This window comes from Protopterus annectens, chromosome 13.part0 (genome assembly GCF_019279795.1).
Source record: "Protopterus annectens isolate FY-2018-M chromosome 13.part0, PAN1.0, whole genome shotgun sequence".
Taxonomy (NCBI): domain Eukaryota; kingdom Metazoa; phylum Chordata; order Ceratodontiformes; family Protopteridae; genus Protopterus; species Protopterus annectens.
The window spans coordinates 5,819,249-5,843,392 of NC_056747.1; the positions used below are offsets into that span (position 1 = coordinate 5,819,249).

The following is a 24,144-nucleotide window of genomic DNA, read 5'->3' on the forward strand; positions in this document are numbered from 1 at the left end:
CCTAACTGCAACCCGAAAACTCCACCTTGTTTCTAATCCTAATCTGAAACCTTGATCTTCAACCCTAACCCTAAAACTCCATCTGGGTGATGAAATCTACATTTCCCTCTCACTCCCTATACTACCACTCTCTATCCTAAATTCCCTGATTGTTTCCCCAGGCTAAACTCTTCTCCCATTCTTCTTAAACCTAAATTCTCTGATCACGCCCTAACTCTAACCTCCCCAATCATTCCCTTACCCTAAACTCTCCAATCAATCCTTAACCCTAAAGCTTACTATCATCCCAGAAAACTTAAAACTTATTGTCACTCCCTAATTCTAATCTCCATCTCCACTCCCTAACCCTAATGTTAAATTCTTCTTTTGCCTTCTAAACCTGAACCCTAAACTTCTACTACCCCCCCGATGATGGATTTACTTTACCTGAACTCCATATCTGTGTGGGCAGCACCACCAGCACTCTCTCCACACAACTGCTGCACATTGCCTGAGTACAAAACTCGAGTGGCAGCCAATGAGCACCCAAGAGACTAGAATTCTCAGCTGTGAAACTACGGTCTTTGAGCAGCAAGGACTTCAGTATTTGTTGCAGGCCTTTACAACACAATCATTTTGTATGGTACTTGACAGGATCAAATGAAAATTTGCTTAATGCTGAATAAATATTGCACTGAAATGTGTATTTAGATTATATATTTTTCCACTGACTTTACTAATCATGTACTGTACCAGACAGCCCTATTATCTGACAGCACATATTACTGTATCCTGACTAAATGCTGCAAGTAAGATCCTGTGACTTCACTGTTTAATTATACTGTGCAAGTCCAGTTTAATCATAGATTAATTACAATATTTTAGGAAAGTTCATAAATAAATGGCATTTGTTACATCTTGGATATACTTGATATTTATTCATCATTAGTCAAGTTTTCATCTTTTTCCATCTGAGGTCTTAAATATGAATTGTTAAGCCAATTCACTCCATTACTAGCCATCTACTTACTAGCTGAGGTGAATCCAGGAAGAACTAGACGAACATCAGTTATGTCTTCTTTGATATTAAATGGAAGTTCATTGGGTTTTTCAGTTAGCAGCAGCAGCTGTTCCACTGAGATATTAAATCCTCCATAACAAAAGAAAAAACAAAATATGGTTAAACACACTTCAGGAAATTACTGCATATTTTCATTACTTAGCTGCAAGGACATGATGGATAACTTTAAAAATAAATACAATAGACCAAGCATTTCAGAGATGACACAGCCATCTGCTTAATAAACTGTAACTGTGGTTCAACGAATTAACGATTTTCACAATATTTCTATGCTAGTTCAAAAAAGTTTTATGATCTTATTGCAAAAATAACAGTGAGACAATTGGGCAGTCAGTAAAATGGCACTCCACCCTCTCTCCATACCTCCCAGTCACCACTGGTGTACCACAAGGCTGTATCCTTGGCCCCTCCTCTTTAAGATTCTCACCAACACCCTCCACACATCAGGCCTCCCTGATACAGTATACAGATACACTTGTCTGCACATCTCACAACCATGAACACCCTTGACTATTCTAGCAGGATATTCAACCTACTTAATAATGATAAGGATGTCTAAAAATGAGATTAATATTGCAGACAGCAAAACGTATTTATTTCCCAAGGATTTGGTTAGCCATGGGGTGACTGATAATAAATTGTTATGATTTTTACATGCACAACATCATATAGTCCCCGTGCATATCTAGTATTCCAAAAGTTCATAAGAACACTGAGGAACCTCCTTTTAGACCAATTGCTGCGGTGGGTGGTTCAAAACCTCACCTGCTGGAACTCTATGGAGATAGAGTAGTTAAACATTTCATAGGTTCATAGATTAGTACTAGGCTAACTGTCCTTGTTACCCATTTTACACCTAGCCAAGCCTAGCCAATTACATAATATGAGTATCAAACCCCAAACCGTGTATCTGTAAGGTCTAAATATTCATACATTCTTAAGGATTTGAGGAAATTTTCGGGCCAAATAAAATCAGAGTATTTCACCCCAGTTAGCTTTTAGGGAAACTATTTTGAAGAACAATTATATTTATATTGAAGGGAAATACTACGAGCAAATTAGTGGGGTGGCGATGGGTGCTGCATGAGCCCCACTTTTTGGTGATTTACATACGTGGTTTTGGGAACAGAAGGTTGTTTTTAATTCTTCATATTGTTCTAATATTATAACCCTGTTTTGATTTTTGGATAATATATTTATTGTGAACAGCTGATTCAATTTATGACATAACAATTATACTACTATATTTTTTAAATTTACTTATCAATGCTCTAGTGTCAATATCAATTACTTAAATGTTTCAGTGATTAAGGATTTACAGATAGGAAAATTTAAGTCTGCTAATAGTAGAAAAGCAACTTTCTACAACTGTTAGCTTCACTTTAGTAGCTATGTACCACCCTATCAAACAGGAAAAAAAGTTTAGTTAAGAGTCAAATGATTAGATTATCGAGAATTATTTCCGATGATTCAGATTTATTTATTTATTGAGTTAAATGTTCTGGTTAATATGTTTTTGATGAGGGGTTACCACTTGGATATGCTTATAAACATTAGACAGAAGATTGTACAGAGAAGGCAACAAAAACTTAAACCAATCTTGGGAACAGATTTAACTTACAGCTATAGCAATAAAGAAGTCACTGAGGGGAGGCCGAGATATTTATTTATTTATTGACATTTGTTGACCGGGTTTGTCTAGCTGGGCTTGTGGCCCATTTTCAGTGGAGACCCGAGGAGAAAAGCTCCAGTGGTACATTTGTAAAGCATAGTACAATTATACACAGAAAGTACAGAACAGCAATTAGATACAGAGTCATTGTATACAAATATTGGTATAGTATGCATAGAGATAATTCTAAAACAAACAAAAGTTGAGTAGCATCGTTTTCCATTAAATGGTTCAATAATCATGTGGTAGGTATATGAAGTTATATACATGCATTATAGATCATTTTGTGAGCACAGTAAGAAACGGTACTAATTATGAAGGGAGAAGACTAGGTGGGGTCATGACAATGGCAGGTTCTAGAGTTGAGAAGGTGATGTTTTAATTCATTTTTAAAGTGAGAAGTGTGGGAAATGGACCGTAGATAGAGAGGAAGTTTGTTCCAGGCAAGGGCAACAGAGTGCTTATAAAGTAGTTTGCCTATGGACTTTTTACGTTGGTAGACTATCAGTAAATGTTGGTTAGAAGTTCAGAGGGACCTAGAAGGGGTGTAGATACAAACTAGGGAAGACAGAGCTGGACAGTTGGAGGGTTTAAAGAGTATAGAGTGTAGCATGTGAAACTGATAAAGTTGTAGAAGGTGAGGCAGCGCAAGCCATTGAAGAGAGTTCAGTGCAATGCAGTGATGAGTATTGTAAGGGGAGTTAGTAACGAATCTGGCTATTCTGTGGTAGGTTTGTTTGAGTTTGTTTAGAGTGGTGGCCTGTATATTGGTAAGGACTGGGACAGCATATGAGAGGGAGGGGAGGAGGAGTGCTTGACCTAAGGTAAGTCTAGACTCAGGTGTTAGAAATTGCTTATTCCGATATAACATGCCTAATTTCTGGTGAAATTTCTTTTATATGGTGTAGGATATGTAGGTTACATTTTAGTTCATTGTCAATAATGACCCCCAGGGGTTTTGTGTGGGGATCAGGATGGATACTTGTATTGTTTGAAATGTGATGATAAAAGAAGTTTTGTGATGAGAGAGAGAGCGGGGGAGAAAAATTAGGAGCCTGGTCTTTTTGGGATTAACGATTAGTAAGATGCTGAAGAGTCAATGTTCAGTGGAAAGTAGGGATTGTTGGGACAGGGAGTGAGTCCAGTGATAGTAGGGATTGCTGGGATAGGGAGCAAGTCCAGTGATAGTAGGGATTGCTGGGATAGGGAGTGAAGTCCGGTGATAGTAGGGATTGCTGGGATAGGGAGTGAAGTTCAGGGATTGCTGGGATAGGGAGTGAAGTTCAGGGATAGTAGAGATTGCTGGGATAGGGAGTGAAGTTCAGTGATAGTAGGGATTGCTGGGATAGGGAGTGAAGTCCGGCAATAGTAGGGATTGCTGGGATAGGGAGTGAAGTCCAGTGATAGTAGGGATTGCTGGGATAGGGAGTGAAGTCCGGTGATAGTAGGGATTGCTGGGATAGGGAGTGAAGTTCAGTGATAGTAGGGATTGCTGGGATAGGGAGTGAAGTTCAGTGATAGTAGGGATTGCTGGGATAGGGAGTGAAGTCCGGTGATAGTAGGGATTGCTGGGATAGGGAGTGAAGTCCGGTGATAGTAGGGATTGCTGGGATAGGGAGTGAAGTCCAGTGATAGTAGGGATTGCTGGGATATGGGGTGAAGTTCAGGGATAGTAGGGATTGCTGGGATAGGGAGTGAAGTTCAGGGATAGTAGGGATTGCTGGGATAGGGAGTGAAGTCCAGTGATAGTAGGGATTGCTGGGATAGGGAGTGAAGTTCAGTGATAGTAGGGATTGCTGGGATAGGGAGTGAAGTTCAGTGATAGTAGTGATTGCTGGGATAGGGAGTGAAGTCCAGTGATAGTAGGGATTGCTGGGATAGGGAGTGAAGTCCAGTGATATTGTTAGAGATGGATATAAGTGTGGAGTCATCTGCATACTAAATGAGTAAGCATTCTTTGCAAGAGGTATAAAGATTGTTAGTAAAAATATTAAACAACAGGGGTCCCAGGATGGAGCCTTTTGGAACACCCGTGGAGATGGGAAGGAAAGGACAGGAGGAAGAGAGCCATTTAACTGATTGTTCTCTGCCAGATAGGTAGCTACTGAACCAAGTGAGACAAGAGGAAGATAGGTGTAACTTGGTGAGTTTGGATAGTAGTAAAGGATGACAGACAGTATCAAAAGCTTTAGAAACTTTTAGGAAGAGACAGGAAACTAGTACATTGCTGTCAAGGGCATCAGCTATGGTATGTGTAAAGGAGAGAAGGGCTGAGCTGGTGCTATGGTGAGGGCGAAATCCATGTTGGGTAGGAGTAAGTGGCTGGTGCTTAAGGAGGTGATTGACAAGCTGAGCGTGAATACATTTTTCTAAGATCTTGGAGAGGGGGGACAGAAAGGCAAAGGGTCGGTAGTTAGAGGGGTCTGTGGAGATGCCACCTTTGTGAAGAGGTATAGTAAAGAATGATAGATCTATTAATAAGTATGGATATAGGATAGGCAGTAGAGTCAGCTGCAAATTTTAGGAAAGTAAGAGGTAGATTGTCAGTGGAGGGAAAGCAAGGTTTTAACTTTAGAAGTAGAGATGTGATATAGTTAGTAGGTACAGGCTGAAAGGAAAATAATGCAGCATCAGAGGGACTTGGAGGGGAGGATGTAGAAGTAGGGTTTGGCATGGTGTTTAGAAGGTTATGAATGGATGAGATAAAGTGTTTATTTAGAAGGGTGGCTATTTCTTGAGAAGAGGAGTTAGGGTAGGGTGAGGGGTTAGAGGGGTTACCAGGAGAGAGGATGTTGTTGAGAGTAGACCAAAATTTGCGAGGATTCTTTTTGTTGTTGAAATGAGCAGAACTGTAGTACTGCTTTTTGTCATTAATAGTATGTTTTAGTAAGGTTCCTTAATTATCTGTATTTAAGGAGAAGAGGTGGTTCTTTAGTTTTAGTCCAGGCTTTCCAAGCACTGTCCCTTTGTTTCATAAATGCTTTAGTTTCATTGGAGAGCCAGGGAGTATGATTAGATTTAACTCCGATCTTCCTAGTGGGAGCTAGAGAGTTAAGAATACTCAGGAATGTGCTATTAAAGGTACTGATGGTATCATTTAGGGGAAGATGCTTAAGAATGGACCCGTCTACATTGTGGTGAATATCATTAAATTGGGTAGAATTGAAAGTAGATAATTTTCTACAGTCTCTGATTAGGTGGGATTTAGGAATGTGTGAGTTATGTCTTGAGACAGAGGTAGGCGGATGGTCACTAACGGTGTTGGGGTAGGGTGGAGGGATTGTGGTACTGGTGGGGTGTATTAGTGAGGACCCAGTCTATAGTGGAGCAAGAGGAGGAGTTTTTCTGAAAGCAGGTGGGGGAAGTCATGAGTTCATGGAAGCCATGGAGGTCTATACTGAGTTGGAGTGAGTCAGCTGAGAGGTTAGTCCAGTTGATGTTGACATCACCAAGGATAAATGGATATGTTAAGGGAGAACCAGGACAGGATGTTTTCAAGAAAGGGCAGATTTTTGCCAGGAGGAATATAGATGGAGGCAATAGCAGCCCTTTTATAAGTATTTAGGTGGTAGTTGAGTATTAAGAGTTCAGCAGGGTGGAAATCTGGAATTGGTGAAAGGAAGGGAAAGAAATTAAGGTTGTTAGAGTAAAGGATGGCCACACCACCCCCTTTTTTGTTAGTCTATCTGATCAGAAGATATTATAGTCAGGTGGGAGTATTTCACTATTTGTGATATGTGGTTTGAGCCAAGTTTCAGATAGAGAGAGAATCTGAGGGGTGTTGAGAGATATCCAAGAGTGTAACTCAGTGACTTTATTTGTCATACTTTGAATGTTCCATGAGTGAATAGTTAACTGTTTGGTAGGAGAAGACTGTTTAGATAGGGGCTGGTTGTTATGAGAGGAGAGGGTATGGGGCAGAGAAGAAGTAGTGGTAGAGGTAGGTTTTGATAGAGAGAGGGGGTGTGAGTTGAAGAGGGGCCAGGATTGGGATGGATATCTCCATAACAAAGTATATTTTTAGTGAGGTGAGAGAGTTTAGTAGATAAGAGATAGAGTTTCTATAGTTATGACCTAGGTTTGACCAGCTCTAGTATAGATAGTTTGAATAGGCTAGTGGATGAGGAAGTCATTAGACTAGGAGAGATAGAAGTATAATAAGTATTTATGAAGCTATCATAACAGTGAGAAGTTGGTGAACAAAGGTAAGGGTTATAGAGAGTAGAATGATAAGAGGTGGATGAGTAAAGAATAAGGAGAAGTAAGAAAGATAATAGTAAACAATACATGATTTAAATAGAATATGAAAAAGAAGAGGAGAGTATGAGAAGGGATAGAGTTGTAGAGGAAGTGATGTTTAGAAGATTGGCAGATTACTTGAATGGGGGTAGAGGTGGGCTGGAAGTGGAGGATTATTGGTTGGTGGTACAGGAAGGGGAAGGCTGGTTAGGTATAAAGGTAGTTGTATGGGGTGGGTGGGAATGGGGGTAGGGTAGAGGAGCGAAGACAGCCCTTGCATAGTGAGGGTGAATGGAGCGGGGCTACACCCACAAGGAAGGATTGCAAAAACAATCAGGGAAGCAAAGGTGTCAGGGCAAGAGCATTGGTAGAAGGGCTAAGTTCAGAGCAGCAGGAATATAGAAGGTAGACACAGTTACCGAGGTGACAGGAGAGGAAAGTGGCTAAGAGAGGTAGAGAGGGGTAAGCTAGTTACTGGCTTAGAGTGGAGCAGACAGAAAGAGTCAATTAGGTAGGTAGAAGAAGCAGTTCAGATTGGAGGTATCTTTTACAGAGAGGTATAACAGATTCGAGGGAGGTTAGAAGAGGGGCAGAAAACAGGTGTGTAGGAGAAAAATGACAGTACAGTACAGTGAGCAGGTAAGATAGAGCCAACGCAGGAATAGTCACAGGATTAAAAAGTTGCTGAAACCTTATTTGATGAGATGTACATACTTAAATAAAGTTGCTGGAGAGGGGTGCACACTGGAGGAACTTGGATGCTGGTAATTTTCCTACCAGAATGGGCCAGTGGGCTACAGGAAAGCTCAGGTAGCTGGATTCACTTAGATAAAGTTACTAGAGAGGGGTGCGCACTGGAGGAACTTGGATGTTGGTAATTTTTCAACCAGAATGGGCCAGTGGGCTACAGGAAAGTTCAGGTAGCTGGATTCACTTAGATAAAATCACTGGAGAGGAGTGCGCATTGGAAGAACTTGGATGTTGGTAATTTTCCAACCAGAATGGGCCAGTGGGCTACAGGAAAGCTCAGGTAGCTGGATTCACCTGTGGAAGGCTCAACTATACCTCAGGACCATACATTGAGGAGGGAGAGAGAGAGATGTGGAAATATTATGTGTATAAAATATTACAAATATTATGGATAGTAATCATATTTTGTCACTTATTACTAATAACTAGAATATAATTTCACATGATAGAGATTTGTGTAAAATGTTAGGTAGTAGACCTCATTTTACTTTCTCTAGAAATGCTAACATTAAATAGAAACTAGAGATGGACATACAATTTTGCACAAATCAACATTATAAGAAACCAATCAGCATCAAAAAATGTGGTGCTCGTGGGTAATATAAATATACTTTTGAAGGAAGTGACTTATACTTAAAAGTGTTAATTATAAGTTTAAATCTACCTCTAGATATGATTGTATTAGTAAAAGTGTGGTATATCTAAGCCTTTTGTTTCTACAATGGAAAACCAGAATGTCAGTTTAAACAAAGAATACAAGAGCATTATTATGATATTAATGAAAATAAAGATTCTAATGCTCTTTTTAAACATAAGATAGTTTGTAATACTAATACATTTTATTATTTCATGGTATTAGAACAAGTTTTTCAAAATCCCTTGGGGCTAAACACCAGTGAATATCCTGGTTTGAATGACACTGTTTCTTTAAACAGTATTTTACAATTGCGTGCTACTAAGTTATGAGTGTAAATTCTACAGCTGTCTATTCATATTTTTTTCTAAATATGCATTTTTTTACTGTTGCAAACAAATCTATATAAACATTTTAGATATCTTTTATTACAACAGTAATTTTTGCATAAGTTCATATTTTACTATGTAAGGTTTCCCTTTAAATATTTAAATGCTTTTAATTAATTGTAGTCACTTGATTGGGAATTTCATGTTATATGCACTTTTTAATTTCATATAAAAACAGGCTTTGTTTAATTGTAAGACAGTAGAGAGAAAGAGCGTTGGTTACGCAGCCTTTTCATTTTTTTTTTGTTATCTGACAACATGGCACACCTCCAGAAATTACTCAAGAAGCTTTAACAGCAACTGAAACATGGCTTTGTAACCGACAACTCATGCTCAGCCCTTCCTCAAATCCTTCTCCCATGAAAAACCAAAATTTAAAGTCATCTGCCTTGATAATAAAACCAGTGAAGTCACTTGTCACAGTTTATTAGGGATGATAGTGGATGATAATTTTAAATTCGATCTGCATATACAAAACTGCGTAAGAAAAACTCATCAAAAACTAGGAGTGTTTTATAGAGCCAAAAACTTTCTGACTGACACAACTAAAGCTACACTTGCCACTACTTCTGTCCTCCCCACATTTCCTTATGGCTCTCCCATGCTCACTAACCTCTAGGCTTCACAAAAATTAAAACTTGAACAATGCTATAACAAAGTTGCAAAATTTGCAGCAAATACCCTTTCAGAACCCACCACTGTATGTCACTAAAAAGCCTATACATGCAGCTTCTTATTACCTATAAAATTATCTAGAATCCATCTGCTTGCCCAGCACAAAATAACAGTCTACACAACTATGTTCCTAGTCGGTCATTATAATACAGTGACCACAAACTAATAGTCTATCCATAAACCTATCAAACCCGCTGGGCACAGTCTGTACCTGTACCATGTTGCTTAGGCCTGGAACTCCTCTCCATCCATTAGACCAATACCCTGGTCTCATATCCTTCAAAACCATTCTGAATGACTTCCTAGCCAAAAGTTGGCTCTATTCCTGCTCAACACCAGGATATACTATATCCCTAAATGTGAACAAATACTCGCTCATACCTTACATCTCCTTACTCTCTCTTCTTCACTAACTTTCTTACTTCTACCAATTTCTCTGCCCTGGCTTTCTCTCAGAGTATACCATAAGCCTGCTTTTTTTCTCACTTCATATTGCAATTCCTGCTTGTATTATACTAACTTAATTGGTCTATAAACTGGCAAAAAAACTATTAAATCATTGTCATATAACTTGTATGTAGTCTTAACCAATGCTTTCATATTACGTCTAATTTGGTATAATTATTTAAAATGTATTTTTTGTAGTAAAGATTGTAAAATTATTTTTATTAAAATGTTTTGCAGTACTTTGGAGCTTTCCCTCTGGACTTCACTGAAAATGGGCTCCTACCCATTTGGAATTTTCCAGTTAATCAAATGTCAGCAAATACAGAAACAAATAGTAGACAAGCTCCCCATTTAGAAATAGCACAGAGAATGATAAATAAATCAAAGTTTCAGCTAAGAAAGAACAACGCTCATCTGCTCTGTCCATTCTAAAGGTTTGGGGTACTTTTCTTGTGTTTAATAACCCACAGGCTGACTGATAACACACATTCTGTAGCAACTCGCAAACTAACAGCCATTAGATCAATGACCCAAACCTCCCTGAATGATTTGCATTCTGCTCAAAGGAAGCTCAGCCCACTGCTCTTTGCCAAGTTTCCTAATAAGTGTGGTCCTGCTACAGTAAACCAGCAAATGGTGTGGGCACAGTCTCCTGGACAGAAAGTGCTCGAGCTGCTGGAGAATACAGTACACTGACTAGACAGAGTATCTTCTCAATGGAACCTACAACACTAATCTCAATTCATTACACAGGCAAGGGTCAACATGCTTTATGTGGCAGGCAAGGCCCCAGACATACCCCCTATTTCAGAGGGCAAAACATCCTGTACCCTCTTAACTACTATAACTAACTATGAGGTCACACAACCTCAGGGTTACTTATCCAAAGTATTAATCCTTGCCTGTTTGATAAAATGGTCTCAAGCAATCAGTAATCATGTAAAAATGATGATGAGATATGCTCATGTCTGAATTTGTTAACCCTGAATCACAGGGTGGTAACAGTTGTGACATTATGGCCTTGTTAGATGTACGCTATACAAGCAGCCAGCAGGTATGGTCATTGCTAATGATTGTGTCGTATAACTTTACAAGAAAGAAGTGCAGATAAAGGCACGCTCTTGGCCGCAGTGGTGCAGCGGTTAGTGTTGTCGCCTCACAGCAAGAAGTTCCCCCATTTGATTCTCAGCTGGAGCGCCTTCTGTGTGGAGTCTGCATGTCCTCCCCGTGGTTGAGTGATGTCTAAAGACATGCAGGTAGGTGCATGCGTGAACAGGTGTGCCTTCTTTGAAGGTTGGGCGTCGGGCTGGCAACTCGGCACAGTAAAAATCCACTGCCAATCGTTAGTGGACCGGAGTTCTGCTGTGGCGACCCCAAACCTGGAAAAGCCGAAACAGTGCAATATTCACCTCCCTGTCAGGGAGGTTAACTATTAACCACATTTGTGATGTCCAGTTTATTGTTAACAACCCTGCACAAAGGTATTGTACCGACATCCGATCTATAAAGAGTGAATGAGCACGCAGTGTGTATACATTTATTAATGGAAAAAATGCAGTGATAAACAAGATCTAAACTTTCTTAAGGGGGACACACCCACATACATATGGTGTAGGAGATGGCCCTCTGGCATCCTTATTCTTAACATACTGGTGAGGAGAAATTCCCATGTGAAGTGCCACCACAGAGAAAACCTTGAACTGACAATCGAGCAAACCTTGTGCAAGTTATAGTGCTACTAACACCTTCCACCTTTATAACATTAACTTGGACAAACAGCAGTAGATAATGTTGAATTAAAAGTATGAAAATCCTGGCACTGATGTGTTAATAAGATCTGTATTCAGAGGTTCTCACAGAAGTAACTTTTTAGATTCTCTAACTTTCATACACCCCCCACTTACTCTCTGTTAAGGTTCCTATTTCAGTTATAGGGTGTTTAAAGGCAGCTCCTCAGCTTTAAATTTTATAAAAAGAGGAGACAATAACAGCTCTTCAATATGAATGCTTTTATCTGGCTGTAAATTAAAATTACATTGCTTCCTTTTTTATAGTTCCAAAAAATGAGGCATACATTTGCTTCAAGGACAAAGCTTTTCCAAATGAATATCAGTTAATAGAAATTTTGAGTAAGTTTTTGCACTTCGTATAATATAGCAGCTCATGAATTTCATCAGTTAAACAGATGTCACAGTTTGACACTGTGAAATACCGAACTGCAGAAGACAGCATAGGGAAAAAAGCTGAAGGTTTTCCTGTTCAAAGTATGGGACTCCATGTACTATTGAGGACAGACAAAGACAGGTAAAAAGTGGTCCTCCAAAGATTTTGCAGTGGGGTAAAAGCTGCTGATACTCATATCCCATACCCGAGGGTCACATACAATTCTGAGGTCGCACAGCTGCAGCAAAGATGTTCATCTGGTTTGAATTTAAAACCAAGTATTCATTTCTCTTCATGTCTCTACAACCTCGGGGATATTAAATATTAGTAATAAGAGGATGGTGGCAGAAACCCCATACAGGGGCATGAATCATATCCTACTTCCCTTGTAAAGAGTAAAATACAAAGCATACAAATGAACCCACTGCTTTCATTTTTATACTAAATAAGTTTAAACATTTTTGTAAACTGCTTTAATTTTAATTATTTTTTTGTTTTATTTCTTTCTTTATTGAATGCATTTGTTAGTCAGGTATAACAAATGGTCTGCTATTGATCATTCTTACCCATGACCTAAGGTCTCGCAGGTAAATCCACTGCAAAAGTCTGGAGCATTTCTCCCCGGGCCTCCGCTGAAAACAGGCTCTGTGGAACCTAGTCGGACATTCCCAGTCAACAACTGTTAAATAAATAAATAATTTAAAAAAAAGTATGGACAGTTCAGACGAGGCGATTCAGAGCATGTTTTGTGATGCAGGAATAAACCGGAGCTTGCAGCAGTAACCTATGTAGACACGAGGACAGTATACAAAACTCCACACACACAAATCAGCTGCAGGAAAGCAGTAAAGACAGCCCTGCAGCTGTAAGACACTGTGCTCTCCACATCACACCTGCTATTACCATTGAAGCAGCCCAGGTAGGATCCATTTAACTACTTACACACTGACACACTGTGCTTTAATGAATGATAACAGGCAAACATACTTAGAAGGCATGTAAAGGTCACTTGACTTGTTAAACTAGTGGGGGCAATGGGTCAAGGACCCCTTTACAGTCATGGTCAAACTCTCTTCCTTTTAAATAAAATGGAATTAATAATATTTTTCAAAGAACTGCAAGAGCGGATATATATGACACATGCATTCTTAAGATTTTATCAACATTTTGATCCTCTGTCCACACAAAGATGGTTGGATAACTCCATTTCATCTTGTGAAAAAATGTTTTTTTCTTTCTGAATGAAATGTCCACCTTCCTCCTTGCAATACTGTCTCTTTAACAGTTCATTTCCTTGCAGGTAAAGGCCCTCTTAGTAGTTTTGGTACTCCCTTCTTTTTCATTTTTCCCACTTTACTGGAAATTGAGTGAGCATGAAGCCTGAAGAAAACAGCTGTACACTTACCTAATGAGGAAGTCATAAGGTTTAACAATGGGCCATCCGTCTACAGACATGACATCTAAGGATACGGAAACTAGGAATGAGTAACTCCAGCATCATGCTTTGGAGCCTTCTAGTACTAAAAGCAATATTCAAGTTCAAATACAAACATTTTTAAAATGATTTTAAGATGTTTGTGCATTCTTACTTTGCTAATAATCTGGTCTACAAATAAATAAATAGGAAACTTTTATCTGCATATCTAAAACAAAGTAATTTACCAATAGGTATAATTGGACAATGCTGATTTTAACAAGCAGTAGGAAGATTACACTTCATTTCCCTGGAACACAGCTTTTGTTTTCTGCTACTTGTTCCAAGAGTTGAGTTGTTAATAGTAAATTAAACTAATTGCACACCAATAAAAATTACAAAACACACAAGAAATCGTATGTTATATGGAATGGAAAGACAAGACATAGTATATTCATAACGGGATTATAAAAACGTTCAATTAAATATCTCTTACTCTGCATAAAGGACTATGTTAACCAAGGCCACTTGACACTTACGAAGATGATTTCAAGAGCACTGGAAGAAAAGACAGGCAACATGACAGAGTAAAAAGGGGAGTGGGAAAAGTGAAGCGTACATACTGTTCGCTGTTTTCATACTTGTGGGCCAACCAAAACATTACCTGATCACATACCACATTACCTTACATGTCAGCTGCTGCTTCCCTTTCACTAACACATTACCTGATCACATATCACATTACCTTACGTGTCAGCTGCTGCTTCCCTTTCAGTAACACATTACCTGATCACATATCACATTACCTTACGTGTCAGCTGCTGCTTCCCTGTCACTAACACATTACCTGATCACATATCACATTACCTTACGTGTCAGCTGCTGCTTCCCTTTCACTAACACATTACCTGATCACATATCACATTACCTTACGTGTCAGCTGCTGCTTCTCTTTCACTAAAACATTACCTGATCACATATCACGTTACCTTACGTATCAGCTGCTGCTTCCCTTTCACTAACACATTACCTGATCACATATCACATTACCTTACGTGTCAGCTGCTGCTTCTCTTTCACTAAAACATTACCTGATCACATATCACGTTACCTTACGTATCAGCTGCTGCTTCCCTTTCACTAACACATTACCTGATCACATATCACATTACCTTACGTGTCAGCTGCTGCTTCCCTTTCACTAACACATTACCTGATCACATATCACATTATCTTACGTGTCAGCTGCTGCTTCCCTTTCACTAAAACATTACCTGATCACATATCACATTACCTTACATGTCAGCTGCTGCTTCCCTTTCACTAAAACATTACCTGACGGCATATCACATTACCTTACATGTCTGCTGCTACTTCTATTTCACTAACACATTACCTGATCACAGATCACATTACCTTATGTGTCAGCTGCTGCTTCCCATTCACTAACACATTACCTGATCACAGATCACATTACCTTACGTGTCAGCTGCTGCTTCCCTTTCACTAACACATTACCTGATCACATATCACATTACCTTACGTGTCAGCTGCTGCTTCTCTTTCACTAAAACATTACCTGATCACATATCACATTACCTTACGTGTCAGCTGCTGCTTCCCTTTCACTAACACATTATCTGATCATATATAACATTACCTTACATGTCAGCTGCTGCTTCCCTTTCACTAACACATTACCTGATCACATATCACATTACCTTACGTGTCAGCTGCTGCTTCCCTTTCACTAACACATTACCTGATCACATATCACATTACCTTACGTGTCAGCTGCTGCTTCCCTTTCACTAACACATTACCTGATCACATATCACATTACCTTACGTGTCAGCTGCTGCTTCCTTTCACTAACACATTACCTGATCACATATCACATTACCTTACGTGTCAGCTGCTGCTTCCTTTCACTAACACATTACCTGATCACATATCACATTACCTTACGTGTCAGCTGCTGCTTCCCTTTCACTAACACATTACCTGATCACATATCACACTACCTTATGTGTCAGCTGCTGCTTCCCTTTCACTAACACATTAACTGATCAAATATCACATTACCTTATGTGTCAGCTGCTGTTTTCTATCACTAACACATTACCTGATCACATATCACATTACCTTATGTGTCAGCTGCTGCTTCCCTTTCACTAACACATTACCTGATCACATATCACATTACCTTACGTGTCAGCTGCTGCTTCCCTTTCACTAACACATTACCTGATCACATATCGCATTACCTTACGTGTCAGTTGCTGCTTCCCTGTCACTAACACATTACCTGATCACATATCACATTACCTTACATATCAGCTGCTGCTTCCTTTTCACTGAAACATTACCTGATCACATATCACATATCACATTACCTTACGTGTCAGCTGCTGCTTCCCTTTCACTAACACATTACCTGATCACATATCACATCACTTTATGTGTCAGCTGCTGCTTCCCTTTCACTAACACATTACCTGATCACGTATCACATTACCTTACGTGTCAGCTGCTGCTTCCCTTTCACTAACACATTACCTGATCACATATCACATTACCTTATATGTCAGCTGCTGCTTCCCTTTCACTAACACATCACCTGATCACATATCACATTACCTTACGTGTCAGCTGCTGCTTCCCTTTCACTAATACATTACCTGATCACATATCACATTACCTTACGTGTCAGCTGATGCTTCCCTTTCAATAACACATTACCTGATCACATATCACATTACCTTACGTGTCAGCTGCTGCTTCCCTTTCACTAACACATTACCTGATCACATATCACATTACCTTACGTGTCAGCTGCTGCTTCCCTTTCACTAACACATTACCTGATCACATATCACATTACCTTACGTGTCAGCTGCTGCTTCCTTTCACTAACACATTACCTGATCACATATCACATTACCTTACGTGTCAGCTGCTGCTTCCTTTCACTAACACATTACCTGATCACATATCACATTACCTTACGTGTCAGCTGCTGCTTCCTTTCACTAACACATTACCTGATCACATATCACATTACCTTACGTGTCAGCTGCTGCTTCCTTTCACTAACACATTACCTGATCACATATCACATTACCTTACGTGTCAGCTGCTGCTTCCTTTCACTAACACATTACCTGATCACATATCACATTACCTTACGTGTCAGCTGCTGCTTCCCTTTCACTAACACATTACCTGATCACATATCACATTACCTTACGTGTCAGCTGCTGCTTCCCTTTCACTAACACATTACCTGATCACATATCACATTACCTTACGTGTCAGCTGCAGCTTCCCTTTCAATAATACATTACCTGGTCACATATCACATTTCCTTACGTGTCAGCTGCTGCTTCCCTTTCACTAACACATTACCTGATCACATATCACATTACCTTACGTGTCAGCTGCTGCTTCCCTTTCACTAACACATTACCTGATCACATATCACATTACCTTACGTGTCAGCTGCTGCTTCCTTTCACTAACACATTACCTGATCACATATCACATTACCTTACGTGTCAGCTGCTGCTTCCTTTCACTAACACATTACCTGATCACATATCACATTACCTTACGTGTCAGCTGCTGCTTCCTTTCACTAACACATTACCTGATCACATATCACATTACCTTACGTGTCAGCTGCTGCTTCCTTTCACTAACACATTACCTGATCACATATCACATTACCTTACGTGTCAGCTGCTGCTTCCTTTCACTAACACATTACCTGATCACATATCACATTACCTTACGTGTCAGCTGCTGCTTCCTTTCACTAACACATTACCTGATCACATATCACATTACCTTACGTGTCAGCTGCTGCTTCCCTTTCTCTAACACATTACCTGTTCACATATCACATTACCTTACGTGTCAGCTGCTGCTTCCTTTCACTAACACATTACCTGATCACATATCACATTACCTTACGTGTCAGCTGCTGCTTCCTTTCACTAACACATTACCTGATCACATATCACATTACCTTACGTGTCAGCTGCTGCTTCCTTTCACTAACACATTACCTGATCACATATCACATTACCTTACGTGTCAGCTGCTGCTTCCCTTTCTCTAACACATTACCTGTTCACATATCACATTACCTTACGTGTCAGCTGCTGCTTCCTTTTCACTAAAACATTACCTGAACACATATCACATTACCTTACGTGTCAGCTGCTGCTTCCCTTTCACAAACACATTACCTGATCACATATCACATTACCTTACGTGTCAGCTGCTGCTTCCCTTTCACTAACACATTACCTGATCACATATCACACTACCTTACGTATCAGCTGCTGCTTCCCTTTCACTAACACATTACCTGATCACATATCACACTACCTTACGTATCAGCTGCTGCTCCCCTTTCACTAACACATTACCTGATCACATATCACATTACCTTGTGTGTCAGCTGCTGCTTCCCTTTCACTAACACATTACCTGATCACATAACACACTACCTTACGTGTCAGCTGCTGCTTCCCTTTCACTAACACATTACCTGATCACATATCACGTTACCTTACGTGTCAGCTGCTGCTTCCCTTTCACTAACACATTACCTGATTACATTTCACATTACCTTACGTGTCAGCTGCTGCTTCCCTTTCACTAATACATTACCTGATCACATATCACATTACCTTACGTGTCAGCTGATGCTTCCCTTTCAATAACACATTACCTGATCACATATCACATTACCTTACGTGTCAGCTGCTGCTTCCCTTTCACTAACACATTACCTGATCACATATCACATTACCTTACGTGTCAGCTGCTGCTTCCCTTTCACTAACACATTACCTGATCACATATCACATTACCTTACGTGTCAGCTGCTGCTTCCTTTCACTAACACATTACCTGATCACATATCACATGACCTTAGGTGTCAGCTGCTGCTTCCTTTCACTAACACATTACCTGATCACATATCACATTACCTTACGTGTCAGCTGCTGCTTCCCTTTCACTAACACATTACCTGATCACATATCACATTACCTTACGTGTCAGCTGCTGCTTCCCTTTCACTAACACATTACCTGATCACATATCACATTACCTCACGTGTCAGCTGCTGCTTCCTTTCACTAACACATTACCTGATCACATATCACATTACCTTCACGTGTCAGCTGCTGCTTCCTTTCACTAACACATTATCTGATCAAGTATCACATTACCTTACGTGTCAGCTGCTGCTTCCCTTTCACTAACACATTACCTGATCACATATCACACTACCTTACGTATCAGCTGCTGCTCCCCTTTCACTAACACATTACCTGATCACATATCACATTACCTTGTGTGTCAGCTGCTGCTTCCCTTTCACTAACACATTACCTGATCACATATCACCTTACCTTACGTGTCAGCTGCTGCTTCCCTTTCACTAACACATTACCTGATCACATATCACATTACCTTACGTGTCAGCTGCTGCTTCCCTTTCACTAACACATTACCTGATCACATATCACATTACCTTACGTATCAGCTGCTGCTTCCCTTTCACTATCACACTACCTGATCACATATCACATTACTTTACGTGTCAGCTGCTGCTTCCCTTTCACTAACACATCACCTGATCACATATCACATTACCTTACGTGTCAGCTGCTGCTTCCCTTTCACTAACACATTACCTGATCACATATCACATTACCTTGTGTGTCAGCTGCTGCTTCCCTTTCACTAACACATTACCTGATCACATATCACATTACCCTACGTGTCAGCTGCTGCTTCCCTTTCACTAACACATTGCCTGATCACATATCACATTACCTTACGTGTCAGCTGCTGCTTCCCTTTCACTAACACACTACCTGATCACATATCACATTACCTTACGTGTCAGCTGCTGCTTCCCTTTCACTAACACATTACCTGATCACATATCACATTACCTTGTGTGTCAGCTGCTGCTTCCCTTTCACTAACACATTACCTGATCACATATCACATTACCCTACGTGTCAGCTGCTGCTTCCCTTTCACTAACACATTGCCTGATCACATATCACATTACCTTACGTGTCAGCTGCTGCTTCCCTTTCACTAACACATTACCTGATCACATATCACATTACCTTACGTGTCAGCTGCTGCTTCCCTTTCACTAACACATTACCTGATCACATATCACGTTACCTTACGTGTCAGCTGCTGCTTCCCTTTCACTAACACATTACCTGATCACATATCACATTACCTTACGTGTCAGCTGCTGCTTCCCTTTCACTAACACATTACCTGATCACATATCACGTTACCTTACGTCTCACCTGCTGCTTCCCTTTCACTACCACATTACCTGATCACATATCACATTACCCTACGTGTCAGCTGCTGCTTCCCTTTCACTAACACATTAGCTGTTCACATATCACATTACCTTACGTGTCAGCTGCTGCTTCCCTTTCACTAACACATTACCTGATCACTTATCACATTACCTTACGTGTCAGCTGCTGCTTCCCTTTCACTAACACGTTACCTGATCACATATCACATTACCTTACGTGTCAGCAGCTGCTTCCCTTTCACTAACACATTAACTGATCACATATCACATTACCTTACATGTCAGCTGCTGCTTCCCTTTCACTAACACGTTACCTGATCACATATCACATTACCTTACGTGTCAGCAGCTGCTTCCCTTTCACTAACACATTACCTGATCACATATCGCATTACCTTACGTGTCAGCTGCTGCTTCCCTGTCACTAACACATTACCTGATCACATATCACATTACCTTACGTGTCAGCTGCTGCTTCCCTTTCACTAACACATTACCTGATCACATATCACGTTACCTTACGTGTCAGCTGCTGCTTCCCTTTCACTAACACATTACCTGATCACATATCACATTACCTTACGTGTCAGCTGCTGCTTCCCTTTCTCTCGGATTCCTTTCCCAGACATATTCATATGCACTTATTTGAACTGGGCCTGCTTCATGTTTAACATTTCATTTCATCCTGCTAATGTTCTCTTGCTCCCTTTACTAGTCAACTGCCCTTGGTTATCACTCCTATATATACCTTCTTGCCATCCACAGAAATTCCCACTTTTCTTTCAATATCTTGTGCAATGTCATACTCAATGAAATTAGAAACATCAAGAACCGATACTTACCCACGGGGTGAACAATTACTAATCTTAAATTCATTAAAGTAGGCCAGAGTGTAATTTTTATTTTATTTCTCCTAGAACAGGGTATGTGGAGAGACTTATCTTAAGAGAAAAATACAAATGCTGTCCCCCTTAGAAGTAAATACAATATCAAGTTTTAAAAATTAACCTCTGTGATCGAACTCTAATATAAACAGACCATACAATAAAAGAAAACAAGTTACTGCAAGCAACAATGCATTTAGCTGTCAAGATGCCAATAACACTTTTGCTAAACTTAAAAAGGTAGTCTGGACTCTAATCATATTGACCAAGTAAGTAAGTAAGTAAACTTTACTGTCATTTAAATCATACAGCAATTAAAAGTGCACAGTTGAACAAAATTATGTTCTCTTATCTCTTGTACAACATAAATAAGCATATACACAGAAAGGAACACAAAGACAATGCACATAAACAGACATCTGAAGGCACAATAAGCTTCCTCAAACATGCTCAATTGCGATAAAGTGACTACAGCCATCCTCACTAAACTCACTTCCACCATCCCATCACCAACGCCAGCAAAGGAATTCATGTCCCAGTCTGGTTCCCTCTGCCATTCATTATAATGATCCCCACATGAAGGCCTGAATGGCCGTATTCAGACCAACAACTCACCTTTCAAGTTCACCATCCACACCTCCATCATCTTTAATTCCAACTCAGCAATGTTCCACACAAAACAGACAGTCCATCCAGTCCCAACAAAACTGAAACCCTGCACTCATTCTCTCCATCAGCAGGCAGAACTTGGTTCCTTGCCATCCATACTATGTGGGACTCTCCTCCTGAGGCCCAAACTACCATGACCCAGCCATAAATCCCCAACAAGGCAAGCAAGGCAATCCAATGTGGGACTCTCCTTATGTGGCCCAAACTACCATGACCCAGCCAACAATCCAAAAAGCAAAGCAAAGCAATTCAAGCTGACCTACTCAGACACCACAGACACATGTAACCACAGACCCAACCAGACAAAAATTGCCTCGTAATCCAAGAACAGATCAACAAAAGTTTTGCACTAACATAAAATACACATCAAGAGCCACAGTAGCCGTTGCCACACAATGCGCCACATATTGACACATGGGCCTTCACAGAAGAATAGGCCAAGCCAGACTGGAGCAATTCACACAAATAACAGAGGACCAGAGGACCCCCACTGCAAAAAGGTCCTGGTTAGGAGTATGACACCAGACTGAAAATCTCTTCCATTTGGACATGATTTTCTGGTTGAGGGTTTCCCTGCCTCCTGTAAAACCCTGAGCACGTCCACAGAAAAGAGGTGCTGGAAAGGGATCGCCCACAATGCAAGTTGCAGAGTACTCAATTGTGGATGGATGAGAGACCCCTTGTCCTGTGTGAGGATCTGACCTGTGAGGTAACCTGTGATGACTGCCCCTGGCCAGATGCATTAAGAGGAGGAGCCAGTGCTGTTGTAACCAAAAGGAGTCACTAGCAACATTTTTGGGGAGTCCAGATGAATCTTCTGCAGGACTCTTGGAAGTACAGGAAGAGAGGAGAAAAAGTACAGTTTTGTACCTACCATAAATGTAGATGTTCGAGTGCTAATACAGCTGTAGTAATCACAGATGGGTTCTCTGCCGTCAGGCGGGTCCTCGGTCGGCCAAATTACAAAGTCTAGGTCCGGCGTTGGTTGCTGTCGCTTTCTTTCCTGATGTCAATGAGGCAGGGGTATATAAGACACAGCCAACGCCATTTTCTTCAGTCTTTCTTGCCCCAGATGTCAGGTGCCCCCAGAAGGAAGGCAATACATAAATTATATTTATATACATGCAATGCAATATAATCAAAAATCAGTAGTTGCAAGCAAATATACCATAGAAGGATAACCCAATCAGGATGTATGAAGAGGGGTTAGGCCCTTGGCCTTTACCAAGAGGGGAAGGAGGGAGGGAAAACATACAGTTTTGTACCTACCATAAATGTAGATGTCCGATAGATATGCAACTGCAGTCATAACATATGGGTTGAATATCATAGCCAAGCTGGGGGTGGATGGAACTATGATAAGGATGGTTTAGCTATAATCCCCTGCAGGACTGCCGAAGCAAAGCCTGCTCGGGATCTGGAGTATAATGGCAGGTGGTAGTGCTTGGTAAATGTATGCACGGAGCTCCATGTAGCAGCCTCTAAAATGTCCTTTGTTGCCACTCCTCTTAGGAAAGCTGTGGAAGTGGCTATAGCTCTGGTGGAGTGTGGCCTAATATTGGCTGGCACACCTTTTCCATGAAAAGAATAGCAGAATCTGATGCAGTGTCCAATCCATTTTGAAATTGTTTGCTTGGAGATTGCCTTTCCTTGTACTCGAGCAGCATAGGCTACAAACAGCTGGTCAGACTTTCTGGTGGCCTTAGTTCTGTCCAAGTAGTAGCGTAGTTGTCTGTGTATGTCCAAGGTATGCAGTAATCCCCCCCCCCTATTTTGAGGATTGGGGAAGAATGTAGGCAGATGAATAGCTTGATTTAGAGACACCCTGGAAATAACTTTTGGCATGAATGTAGGATTGGTTCTTAGGGAGACTCTGTCTTGATGGAAAATGAGGAAGGGGGGCACTGCCATGAGTGCCTGTATCTCCGAAACTCTTCTTGCAGAAGTGACTGCCAATAAGAAGGCAGTCTTCCATGAAAGAAATTGCATTTCTGAGGATGCTGCTGGCTCAAAGGGAGGAAGAGTTAGTTTTTCCAACACATAGTTGAGGTCCCATGCAGGTACTGGCTGTTTTCTGGGAGGTTTGATATTCTTTATCCCTCTTAAAAACTGTCTTAGCAGAGGATGCGAAAACACTGGAGGGTCACAGTTGTATTTTGCTGAGATTGCTGAGGCATGAATCTTTATTGAGGAATATGAGAGTCCAGTATGGAATAGTTCTGCCAAGTATTCCAATATCTGAGGGATACTCAGTAGTTCTGCGTCCTGACCCTTTTTGGCATTCCAGATGCTGAATCTCTTCCACTTGGCTGAATAGGTTTTTCTGGTGGAAGGTCTGTGTGCTTCCAGCAAGATCTCTTGAACAGATTTGGAAAGAGAGTTAGGTGTTGAAATCATGGAAGTCTCCAGGCTGTCAGATGTAATGTTTTCAGGTCTTGATGTACAGTCCTGTAATTGTGCTGCATTAGGAGCAGGGGCCATAGGGCCAGAGGCCATGGTTTGGTCTGAGTTATGGCCAGTCTGGAGCTATCAATATGCCTGTTGGTTGTTCTGCTTTTATTTCAGTATCACCTTGGTCAGCAGAGGCAGAGGAGGGAATGCATACATTTTTAGAGAATTCCAGCTGAAGGAGAGAGCATCCGTTTTCCAAGCTAGAGGGTGGTGAGTCCTTGTGCAGAACTTTTCTAGGTGATGATTTAAGTGGGAAGCAAAAAGATCTACGTCCGGTATTCCCCATGTCCTTGTCAGTTGAGAGAAAATGTGAGGGTGCAA

General features: G+C 40.5%; 1 protein-coding gene across 1 annotated transcript in view; it reads right to left on the bottom strand.

Annotated features, from left to right (window-relative positions):
• Window positions 1–24,144, bottom strand: part of LOC122788429 (gastrula zinc finger protein XlCGF26.1-like) — a 143,241-nt gene that overhangs the window by 93,703 nt on the left and 25,394 nt on the right. The window contains exon 2 of the mRNA XM_044055496.1: window positions 1,010–1,129. Coding sequence (XP_043911431.1) covers window positions 1,010–1,129 — 120 coding nt within the window. The remainder of the gene's footprint in view (window positions 1–1,009; window positions 1,130–24,144) is intronic.